General features: G+C 47.3%; 1 protein-coding gene across 1 annotated transcript in view; it reads right to left on the bottom strand.

Moving 5' to 3' along the window:
* BPHL (biphenyl hydrolase like) overlaps positions 1-12,942 on the bottom strand; it is a 374,961-nt gene that overhangs the window by 15,060 nt on the left and 346,959 nt on the right. Inside the window, exon 5 of the mRNA XM_069730737.1 lies at positions 1,043-1,174. Coding sequence (XP_069586838.1) covers positions 1,043-1,174 — 132 coding nt within the window. The remainder of the gene's footprint in view (positions 1-1,042; positions 1,175-12,942) is intronic.

Here is a 12,942-nt window from a genome sequence, read left to right on the forward strand (position 1 = left end):
AGTTAATTTTTCAAGGACTATATCATTTGTAAGGTATATGAAACACTTTATTAAAATAAAGAAAACCAGGGGGCTTGACAGGTTCACTTTTCTTTTCACCCCCATTCTGACAATTTATATTATGATTTATGGATTACTTCACCTAATAACCTGACTGCTTGGCTGCAATAAATGAGTATCAGGAGTTATATTTTCTGTAGCTTTGTCTGTACCTACGGTATATAGTAATACAGTACTGATGTTTAGACAGTATCGTCTTTCAAAACCTATTACCATACTGTATAACGCCATGGTGGCAGCTTAGCTATTCACCAAAAGACCGTTTGGTTGACAGCTATTTCTCTAATCTCCACCAAAAACATTTATGCTTGACATTCAACATATAATGTTTTTAGGTTCCCTGCCATCTGCCTTTGGGACATTGATAGATACCCTAAGGCTACTTTCACACATCAGTTTTTTGCCGTGAGGCAGGATCCGGTGAACTTTTGAAAAAACAGATCCGTTGCAAATTGTGAAAAACTGATGGAACAGATCCGTTTTTTTTGCTGGATCCATTTTTTTTTTAAATTAACCCGGAGATAGAGTTTGGACTTCCTGGTCCGAGGAAAAAAAAGAGAGAGAGAGAGAGACCAAAACGAAAAATGTGCATGATTTGTATGAATGCATGAAAAACCGGATTTGGGGGCCGGATTCATCATTTCACATGTCAGTTTCATCCGTTTATCACTGGAACCGTCGCTGGCCGTTTTTACGCCCGTCAGAAAAAATGTTCCTCTGTACGTTTTCTTCGTCCACAGGAAACAACTTTTTTGACAGATCTGGTAACAAAACGGATGAAACGTGTAGCACGGTGAAATTGTGCTATCAGGCACAATCCGGCGCTAATACAATGGTGCATATACATGTCAGATAATTGTTGTTTGCCAAACTTCCCATCTCCCACAGAAAAAACATGCATGCATCATTTTATGATCATACAAACAGATATAACTGAGATAAAAAAATGTCAAGCCAGGTAACTTTAAGCTTATATAATTACCATCAGGTTTGCTATAAAACTGATTCATGGCATCCACCACTGCGGAAAATGTATTGGCAAAATATTCCTTCCCATATATATCCTCCATTGGTTTCCTCATCTCTTGACTCCAGGTTCTGACATCTTTCACAGCTACAAAAAATAGCAGAAGGCAAAGTATACATTAATCCATCAACCTGAATTTCACTACACAAAGGAATCACCTGTTAAAATAGTATTGCACTTATTACTATCATATAGTGTGTCTAACACAGTCGTCAATTTAGTCATACATTTACAGAAATGCTAAGGAAAAGATTGTGATAACACAGCATTTTATCTTAATTAGCCAGATGTCTATTTTCAGTAAGCCAGGAGTCATTGACTGTTATCTATATGTTGACTTTTGAATTTGTGTTTCTTTCTGGCTGGTCAAGAAAACACAGTATAATCCTGTAATAATGACTTGTAAGTTGACATTTGATGCAACATATTGTGCTGTTATCCTGGATGACTGGAGACACATGATTATTGAACAATGATTTTGGCTGATATGTTAATTACACATTGTCCAGGCCAGCTAGCGTGTTGACTTGCAAAACACAGAAGGAAGAACTATGCAAATAGACCAACCCCCTTAACGACCAGAGGTATTTTTGTTTTTGCATTTTTATTTTTTGCTTCCAATCTTTCCAAAGCCATAACTTTTTTATTTTATTTTTGGTCAAAATCGCCATGTTAGGGCTTGTTTTTTTGCGGGATGAGTTGTACTTTTGAACAATACCATTGGTTTTAACATATCATGTACTGCGGTGGGGTGAAATTGCAAAAAAAAAGTGCAATCCCTGCAGTGCGCAGGTGCCGGAAAGGTCAGAGAGTCCCGGCACCTGCGCACTGCAGTACTTTGTTCTGCCTTCAACAGGGCAGACAAAGTACGCCTGCGCCGGAGCCGTGGCTGAAGATCAGAAGAGGACATCTTGGAATGAAGATGGGAGGCAGCTGACCAGAGACACCCATCCGAACGGACCAGCAGCGGGACCGCCCCTGGGTGAGTATAATCTAACGTCTTTTTCTCCTCTTTCAGGTAACTGTTGTGAATTCTGCTCTTGGGCATCGTCCGGTGGTTATGAGTGGTAGTGCTGCTGTCTTCGGATCGCAGCATTTATCAGGTGTTTTCACTTTTTGCAATTTGGACTCAGCTATTTAGTCCTGCTTGATCCTTTAGTCAGTGCCAGTTGTCCATTGTTTTTGGAGGATTCACATCTCTTACTGGTCTCTCCTGTTTGCTGAGCTTTTCAACAAAGATAAGTCCTGGCTTTGTTTTTGCTGTCCACATGCTGTGGGCCTTATAGTTCAGTGCATTTTCATGTTTTGTCTTGTCCAGCTTTGTCTGTGAAGGATTTTTTGCAGCCAAGCTGTGTCTCTGGAGATGCAGATATGCCCTCCATGTCTTTAGTCATGTCTGCTTATGTTATTTCCCTCTCCTCTCACAGTCAATATTTGTGCGGGGCTGTCTATCCTTTGGGGATTTTCTCTGAGGCAAGATAGTTTTCCCGTTTCTGTCTTTAGGGGAAGTTAGTTCTGAGGCTGTGTCAAGGGGTTTTGTGTTGTGAATTCTGTGGCAAAGCTCCCTCCTGTGGTCACAAGTGGTACTTCGGCTGATTCTCTCTGTGAGCTTCTGTTGGTGGAAGGAAGTGGTACTGCGGCTTCTGAGTTTCCTCCCTCAGGTGATCTGGTGAGGTCGTTAGGTGCTTCTCTACTTAACTCCACCTAATGCTTTGATCCTGGCTTCCTGTCAATGTTCCAGTGTTGGACTTGCTTTTCCCTGGATCATTCCTGTGGCCTGCTGCTCTGCATAGCTAAGTTCTTCTTTGCTATTTGTTTGCTATTTTTTCTGTCCAGCTTGTCTAATTCTTTGCTGGAAGCTCTGGGACGCAAAGGGTGTACCTCCGTGCCGTTAGTTCGGTACGGAGGGTCTTTTTGCCCCCTTTGCGTGGTTTTCTTTAGGGTTTTGTGTAGACCGCAAAGTTACCTTTTCTGTCCTCGCTCTGTTAAGAAAGTCGGGCCTCACTTTGCTGAATCTATTTCATCTCCACGTTTGTCTTTTCATCTTAACTCACAGTCATTATATGTGGGGGGCTGCCTTTTCCTTTGGGGTATTTCTCTGAGGCAAGGTAGGCTTATTTTCTATCTTCAGGCTAGTTAGTTTCTCAGGCTGTGCCGAGTTGCATAGGCAGAGTTAGGCGCAATCCACGGCTGCCTCTAGTGTTGTTTGGAGAGGATTAGGGATTGCGGTCTGCAGAGTTCCCACGTCTCAGAGCTCGTTCTATGATTTTGGGTTATTGTCAGATCACTGTATGTGCTCTGACCGCTATGTCCACTGTGGTACTGAATTGCCTTTCATAACAGTACAGGAAGCCAAAAGTACTAATGATTCTCAATAGAGGGAAAAAAGAAGTTCTGAGACCATTTTTTTTTCTTTGCACTGTGTTTTGCCTTTTTTTTCCCCTAGACATTTGGGTGGTTCAGTACACAGGTGTAGCGATGGACATTAGAAGTCTGTCTTCATCTGTGGATCAGCTCTCGGCAAGAGTACAAAAGATTCAAGACACTATTGAACAGAAATCTATGTTAGAACCAAGAATTCCTATTCCTGATTTGTTTTTTTGGAGCCCTTGCAGTGTCCTATTCCATTGAGAGGAATTGATGCCACGCCTTTGGCCAAGAATAAGCCTCAATACTGGACCCAGCTGACTATGTGCATGGCTCCTGCACATCAGGAGGTTATTCGCTTTCTGGTGTTGCATAATCTGCATGATGTGGTCGTGTTGGGGTTGCCATGGCTACAAGCCCATAATCCAGTATTAGATTGGAAATCCATGTCGGTGTCCAGCTGGGGTTGTCAGGGGGTACATGGTGATGTTCCATTTCTGTCAATTTCGGTCTGATTACCGGGATGTATTTGATGAGCCCAAGTCCGATGCCCTACCTCCGCATAGGGATTGTGATTGTGCTATCAATTTGATTCCTGGTAGTAAATTCCCAAAAGGTCGACTGTTTAATTTATCCGTGCCTGAGCACGCCGCTATGCGCAGTTATGTGAAGGAATCCCTGGAGAAGGGGCATATTCGCCCGTCATCGTCACCATTAGGAGCAGGGTTCTTTTTTGTAGCCAAGAAGGATGGTTCGCTGAGACCTTGTATAGATTACCGCCTTCTAAATAAGATCACGGTTAAATTTCAGTACCCCTTGCCATTGTTATCTGATTTGTTTGCTCGGATTAAGGGGGCTAGTTGGTTCACCAAGATAGATCTTCGTGGTGCGTATAATCTGGTGCGAATCAGGCGAGGAGATGAATGGAAAACTGCATTTAATACGCCCGAGGGTCATTTTGAGTATCTAGTGATGCCATTCGGACTTGCCAATGCTCCATCAGTGTTTCAGTCCTTTATGCATGACATCTTCCGAGAGTACCTGGATAAATTCCTGATTGTGTACTTGGATGACATTTTGATCTTCTCGGATGATTGGGAGTCTCATGTGAAGCAGGTCAGAACAGTTTTTCAGGTCCTGCGTGCTAATTCTTTGTTTGTGAAGGGATCAAAGTGTCTCTTTGGTGTGCAGAAGGTTTCATTTTTGGGGTTCATCTTTTCCCCTTCTACTATCGAGATGGATCCTGTTAAGGTCCAAGCCATCCATGATTGGACTCAGCCGACATCTCTGAAAAGTCTGCAAAAGTTCCTGGGCTTTGCTAATTTTTATCGTCGCTTCATCTGCAATTTTTCTAGTATTGCCAAACCATTGACCGATTTGACCAAGAAGGGTGCTGATTTGGTCAATTGGTCTTCTGCTGTTGTGGAAGCTTTTAAAGAGTTGAAGCATCGTTTTTCTTCTGCCCCTGTGTTGTGTCAACCAGATGTTTCTCTTCCGTTCCAGGTCGAGGTTGATGCTTCTGAGATTGGAGCAGGGGCTGTTTTGTCGCAGAGAGGTTCTGATTGCTCAGTGATGAAACCATGCGCTTTTTTTTCCAGGAAGTTTTCGCCTGCTGAGCGAAATTATGATGTGGGCAACCGAGAGTTGCTGGCCATGAAGTGGGCATTCGAGGAGTGGCGTCATTGGCTTGAAGGAGCTAAGCATCGCGTGGTGGTATTGACTGATCATAAGAACTTGACTTATCTTGAGTCTGCTAAGCGGTTGAATCCTAGACAGGCTCGTTGGTCGCTGTTTTTTGCCCGTTTTGACTTTGTGATTTCGTACCTACCGGGCTCTAAAAATGTGAAGGCGGATGCTCTGTCTAAGAGTTTTGTGCCCGACTCTCCGGGTGTATCTGAGCCGGCGGGTATCCTCAAGGAAGGATTAATTGTGTCTGCCATCTCCCCTGATTTGCGGCGGGTGCTGCAAAAATTTCAGGCTAATAAACCTGATCGTTGTCCAGCGGAGAGACTGTTTGTCCCTGATAAGTGGACCAATAAAGTTATCTCTGAGGTTCATTGTTCGGTGTTGGCTGGTCATCCTGGAATCTTTGGTACCAGAGAGTTAGTGGCTAGATCCTTTTGGTGGCCGTCTCTGTCGCGGGATGTGCGTACTTTTGTGCAGTCCTGTGGGATTTGTGCTCGGGCTAAGCCCTGCTGTTCTCGTGCCAGTGGGTTGCTTTTGCCCTTGCCGGTCCCGAAGAGGCCTTGGACACATATCTCTATGGATTTTATTTCTGATCTTCCCGTTTCTCAAAAGATGTCAGTCATTTGGGTGGTCTGTGATTGCTTTTCTAAGATGGTCCATCTGGTACCCTTGTCTAAATTGCCTTCCTCCTCTGATTTGGTGCCATTGTTCTTCCAGCATGTGGTTCGTTTACATGGCATTCCAGAGAATATCGTTTCTGACAGAGGTTCCCAGTTTGTTTCAAGGTTTTGGCGAGCCTTTTGTGGTAGGATGGGCATTGACTTGTCTTTTTCCTCGGCTTTCCATCCTCAGACTAATGGCCAGACCGAACGAATCAATCAGACCTTGGAAACATATCTGAGATGCTTTGTTTCTGCCGATCAGGATGACTGGGTGTCCTTTTTGCCTTTGGCTGAGTTCGCCCTTAATAATCGGGCCAGCTCGGCTACCTTGGTTTCGCCATTTTTCTGCAATTCTGGGTTCCATCCTCATTTCTCTTCAGGACAGGTTGAGTCTTCGGACTGTCCTGGTGTGGATACTGTGGTGGACAGATTGCAGCAGATTTGGACCCATGTAGTGGACAATTTGACCTTGTCCCAGGAGAAGGCTCAACGTTTCGCTAATCGCAGACGCCGTGTGGGTCCCCGACTTCGTGTTGGGGATCTGGTTTGGTTATCTTCTCGTCATATTCCTATGAAGGTTTCCTCTCCTAAGTTTAAACCTCGTTTCATTGGTCCGTATAGGATTTCTGAGGTTCTTAATCCTGTGTCTTTTCATCTGACCCTTCCAGATTCTTTTTCCATACATAACGTATTCCATAGGTCATTGTTGCGGAGATACGTGGCACCTATGGTTCCATCTGTTGATCCTCCTGCCCCGGTTTTGGTGGAGGGGGAATTGGAGTATATTGTGGAGAAGATTTTGGATTCTCGTGTTTCTAGACGGAAACTCCAGTATCTGGTTAAATGGAAGGGTTATGCTCAGGAAGATAATTCCTGGGTTTTTGCCTCTGATGTCCATGCTCCCGATCTTGTTCGTGCCTTTCATGTGGCTCATCCTGGTCGGCCTGGGGGCTCTGGTGAGGGTTCGGTGACCCCTCCTCAAGAGGGGGGTACTGTTGTGAATTCTGTGGCAAAGTTCCCTCCTGTGGTTACAAGTGGTACTTCGGCTGATTCTCTCTGTGAGCTTCTGTTGGTGGAAGGAAGTGGTACTGCGGCTTCTGAGTTTCCTCCCTCAGGTGATCTGGTGAGGTCGTTATGTGCTTCTCTACTTAACTCCACCTAATGCTTTGATCCTGGCTTCCTGTCAATGTTCCAGTGTTGGACTTGCTTTTCCCTGGATCATTCCTGTGGCCTGCTGCTCTGCATAGCTAAGTTCTTCTTTGCTATTTGTTTGCTATTTTTTCTGTCCAGCTTGTCTAATTCTTTGCTGGAAGCTCTGGGACGCAAAGGGTGTACCTCCGTGCCGTTAGTTCGGTACGGAGGGTCTTTTTGCCCCCTTTGCGTGGTTTTCTTTAGGGTTTTGTGTAGACCGCAAAGTTACCTTTTCTGTCCTCGCTCTGTTAAGAAAGTCGGGCCTCACTTTGCTGAATCTATTTCATCTCTACGTTTGTCTTTTCATCTTAACTCACAGTCATTATATGTGGGGGGCTGCCTTTTCCTTTGGGGTATTTCTCTGAGGCAAGGTAGGCTTATTTTCTATCTTCAGGCTAGTTAGTTTCTCAGGCTGTGCCGAGTTGCATAGGCAGAGTTAGGCGCAATCCACGGCTGCCTCTAGTGTTGTTTGGAGAGGATTAGGGATTGCGGTCTGCAGAGTTCCCACGTCTCAGAGCTCGTTCTATGATTTTGGGTTATTGTCAGATCACTGTATGTGCTCTGACCGCTATGTCCATTGTGGTACTGAATTGCCTTTCATAACAGTCTAGGGAGTGTTAGGTAACCCCCATGGCTACTTCTAGTTGCGCTGCTAAGTTCAGGGTTTGCGGTCAGTACAGGTACCACCTTCTCCAGAGTACGTCTCATGCTGCTCCTAGGCCACCAGATCATAACAGTACAACTGGCCCACAATGAGTTAATTGCATCTCAGAAAAAGGGAGGAAAGGTTTTGAGCCATTTTTTTTTCCTTAGCCTGTTTTGTCTTTTCCTCCCTCTTAATCTCTGGGTGGCTACGGAACCTAGTAATAACATGAATGTTCAGGAGTTAGTTTCTCGTGTGGATCAGCTTGCTGCTAGGGTACAGGGTATTTCAGATTATATTGTTCAGGCTCCTGCCTTAGAACCTAAGATTCCCACTCCTGATTTATTCTTTGGTGACAGATCCAAATTTTTGAGTTTCAAAAATAACTGTAAACTGTTTATTTGCATTGAGCACCCGGTCCTCTGGTGATCCTATTCAGCAGGTTAAAATCATCATATCCCTGCTGCGTGGTGACCCACAGGATTGGGCATTTTCCCTGGAAACTGGCAATCCTGCTTTGCTTAATGTCGATTCTTTCTTTCAAGCATTGGGGTTATTGTATGATGAGCCTAATTCTGTGGATCAAGCTGAGAAGATCTTGTTGGCCCTGTGCAGGGGTGGATTAAGGGTAGCCAGGGCCCCGGGCTGTTCACACACTGTGGGCCCCCCCGGTTATGTGACGGGGGTCATGTGACGGGGGTCACGTGACGGGGGTCATGATATACCCGAACCAGATTATTCCAGAAAAAGGGCCGGGCCCTACTCTACTGTAACCTAGGAAATATTTGTTAAAATCTGCAATACAATTTAGGTATATCTTGACCAATAATATCACATACAAGGAACAAATACCACCGCACCATTTCCAGACCACATATTACCATACCTCCCAACTTTTGAAGTTGGGAAAGAGGGACAAAGTTTGCGGCGCGCGTTGCGCGCTGCAGCACATTTTAGGACACACCTCTGACCACACCCATTCACTAGTCACACCCATATCCATGTCTCAACCACACCCATTTAGCACTGCTGATCACACTGTTCATAAAGAATAATTATAAAAAAAAAATATGGCCACACAGTGCTCGATACTGTATAATGGCCACACAGTGCTCCATACTGTATAACGACCCCACATGACAACATGATGCTCAATACTGTATAATGGCCACACATGATGTTCAATACTGTATAATGACCCCACATGATGCTCAATACTGTATAATGGCCACACATGATGCTCCATACTGTATAATGGCCACACATGATGCTCCATACTGTATAATGGCCCCACATGATGCTCAATACTGTATAATGACCCCACGTGATGCTCAATACTGTATAATGGCCCCACATGAAGCTCAATACTGTATAATGACCCCACATGATGCTCCATACTGTATAATGACCACACATGATGCTTCATACTGTATAATGGCCACACATGATGCTCCATACTGTATAATGGCCCCACATGATGCTCCATAGTGTATAATGACCGCACATGATGCTCCATACTGTATAATGACCGCACATGATGCTCCATACTGTATACTGGCCACACATGATGCCCCATACTGTATAATGGCCACACATGATGCTCCATACTGTATAATGGCCACACATGATTCTCCATACTGTATAATGACCGCACATGATGCTCCATACTGTATAATGACCGCACATGATGCTCCATACTGTATAATGGCCCTACATGATGCTCCATACTGTATACTGGCCACACATGATGCTTCATACTGTATAATGACCGCACATGATCCTCCATATTGTATAATGGCCACACATGATTCTCCATACTGTATAATGACCGCACATGATGCTCAATAATACTGTATAATGACCGCACATGATGCTCCATACTGTATAATGGCCACACATGATGCTCCTTACTGTATATTGGCCACACATGATAATGGCCACACATAGCTACTCCTACACACGCGGCTGCGCTCCGTAAACTTTGCATACACGGCTCCGCTCCGTACACACGGCTCCACTCCATACATCTCATACACACACGGCTCCGCTCCGTACACATTCAGCTCCGCTCCATACACCTCATACACGGCTCTGCTCCATACACCTTATACACACACGGCTCTGCTCCATACACCTCATACACGGCTCCGCTCCATACACCTCATACACACACGGCTCCGCTCCATACATCTCGTACACACGGCACTACTCCGTACACCTCATACACACACCGCTCCGCTCCATACACATTGCACACACTGCTCCGCATACCTTGCACACACACAGCTCCGCTGCGTACACCTCATACACACACGGCTCCTCTCCATACATCTCATACACACACGGCACTACTCCGTACACCTCATACACACGTGGCTGTGCTCCGTACACCTCATACACACGCGGCTGTGCTCCGTACACCTCGTACACACGCGGCAGTGCTCCGTACACCTCGTACACACGGCTCCGCTCCGTACACCTCGTACACACGCGGCTGTGCTCCGTACACCTCGTACACATGGCTCCGTACACCTCTTACACACAACTCCGCTCCGTACACCTTGTACACATGCGGCTGTGCTCCGTACACCTTGTACACATGGCTCCGTACACCTCTTACACACGACTCCGCTCCGTACACCTCGTACACATGTGGCTGCGCTCCGTACACCTCGTACACACGCGGCTGTGCTCCGTACACCTCGTACACACGCGGCTGTGCTCCGTACACCTCGTACACACGACTCCACTCCGTACACCTTTCACATGCGGCTGTGCTCCGTACACCTTGTACACATGGCTCCGTACACCTCTTACACACGACTCCGCTCCGTACATCTCGTACACATGCGGCTGCGCTCCGTACACCTCGTACACAGACAACTCCGCTCCGTACACCTCGTACACATGCGGCTGCGCTCCGTACACCTCGTATACACGCGGCTGTGCTCCGTACACCTCGTACACACGCGGCTGTGCTCCGTACACCTCGTACACACGACTCCACTCCGTACACCTTTCACATGCGGCTGTGCTCCGTACACCTTGTACACATGGCTCCGTACACCTCTTACACACGACTCCGCTCCGTACACCTCGTACACATGCGGCTGCGCTCCGTACACCTCGTACACACACGACTCCGCTCCGTACACCTCGTACACATGCGGCTGCGCTCCGTACACCTCGTACACACGCGGCTGTGCTCCGTACACCTCGTACACACGCGGCTGTGCTCCGTACACCTCGTACACACGACTCCACTCCGTACACCTTTCACATGCGGCTGTGCTCCGTACACCTTGTACACATGGCTCCGTACACCTCTTACACACGACTCCGCTCCGTACACCTCGTACACATGCGGCTGCGCTCCGTACACCTCGTACACACACGACTCCGCTCCGTACACCTCGTACACATGCGGCTGCGCTCCGTACACCTCGTACATACGCGGCTGTGCTCCGTACATCTCGTACACACGCGGCTGCGCTCCGTACACCTCGTACACACGCGGCTGTGCTCCGTACACCTCGTACACACGCGGCTGTGCTCCGTACACCTCGTACACACGCGGCTGTGCTCCGTACACCTCGTACACACGACTCCACTCCGTACACCTTTCACATGCTGCTCCGCTCCGTACACCTCACACACGCGGCTGTGCTCCGTACACCTCGTACACACGCGGCAGTGCTCCGTACACCTCGTACACACGCGGCTGTGCTCCGTACACCTCGTACACATGGCTCCGTACACCTCTTACACACGACTCCGCTCCGTACACCTTGTACACATGCGGCTGTGCTCCGTACACCTTGTACACATGGCTCCGTACACCTCTTACACACGACTCCGCTCCGTACACCTCGTACGCACGCGGCTGCGCTCCGTACACCTCGTACACACGCGGCTGTGCTCTGTACACCTTGTACACACGACTCCGCTCCGTACACCTCATACACACGCTTCTCTGCTCCGTACACCTCGTACACACGCGGCTGCGCTCCATAGACCTTTCACACGCTGCTTTGATCCATACACCTCGTACACACACGGCTCTGCTACATCCACCCTGTAAACACCTCCTGACCTCACACATACGCTGCCTTACCCTAATCCGGCGCCATGGCAACCAGCAAAGTCCTGTACACGGAGGTCCTCCTCCCGATCATGTGACCCCTGACTCCTCCCATCCTGTGACCTCATCACAGGTCCTGTGCACAGAGCAGCCATTATGTGGTGTGCTGCTGTGCAGGCCTGGTGCAGGGACTCGGAGCTCTCAGCTGACCGGCTGATACACACACCTCCCAACCAATGCGGGCCCCCTCTCTCTGCCCACCGGGTCCGGGGGCACACAAATGCCGGCGGGCATTCAGACAATTAGTGGAGGGTCAATCTGTGCGGTAGCCCAGGGCCCCCCCAGACTACTGGGCCCTGGGCTACCGCCCATATTGACCCTCTGAAAATCCGCCCCTGGCCCTGTGTCAGGGTCAAGAAGCCGCAGAATCGTATTGCCAGAAATTTCGAAAATGGTCTGTACTGACTAAATGGAATGAGGATGCCTTGGCGGCAATTTTCAGAAACGGTCTTTCTAAATCCGTTAAAGATGTTATGGTGGGGTTCCCCACGCCTGCTGGTCTGAGTGATTCTATGCCTCTGGCCATTCAGATTGATCGGCGCTTGTGCGAGCGCAGAGTTGTGCACACTGTGGCGTTGTCCTCTGAGCAGAGCCCTGAGCCTATGCAGTGTGATAGGATTTTGTCTAGAGCTGAACGTCAAAGATTCAGGCGTCAGAATAGGTTGTGTTTTTACTGCGGCGATTCTGCTCATGTTATTTCTGATTGCCCTAAGCGTACAAAGAGAATCGCTAGTTCTGTTACCATCAGTACTGTACAACCTAAATTTCTGTTATCTGTGACCTTGATCTGCTCATTATCATCATTTTCTGTCATGGCATTTGTGGATTCAGGCGCCGCTCTGAACTTAATGGACTTAGAATTTGCCAGACGTTGTGGTTTCCTCTTGCAGCCTTTGCAGAACCCTATTCCTTTAAGGGGCATTGATGCTACACCGTTGGCTATAAATAAACCTCAGTTTTGGACACAGCTGACCATGCGCATGGCACCAGCCCATCAGGAAGATTGTCGTTTTCTGGTGTTGCATAATTTGCATGATGATATTGTGCTGGGTTTTCCATGGTTACAGCTACATAATCCGGTGTTAGATTGGAGATCTATGTCTGTGACTAGTTGGGGTTGTCAGGGGGTTCATGGTCATGTTCCTTTGATGTCAATTTCCTCTTC

The sequence above is a fragment of the Ranitomeya imitator genome, chromosome 6 (assembly GCF_032444005.1).
Source record: "Ranitomeya imitator isolate aRanImi1 chromosome 6, aRanImi1.pri, whole genome shotgun sequence".
Classification (NCBI taxonomy): Eukaryota; Metazoa; Chordata; class Amphibia; order Anura; family Dendrobatidae; genus Ranitomeya; species Ranitomeya imitator.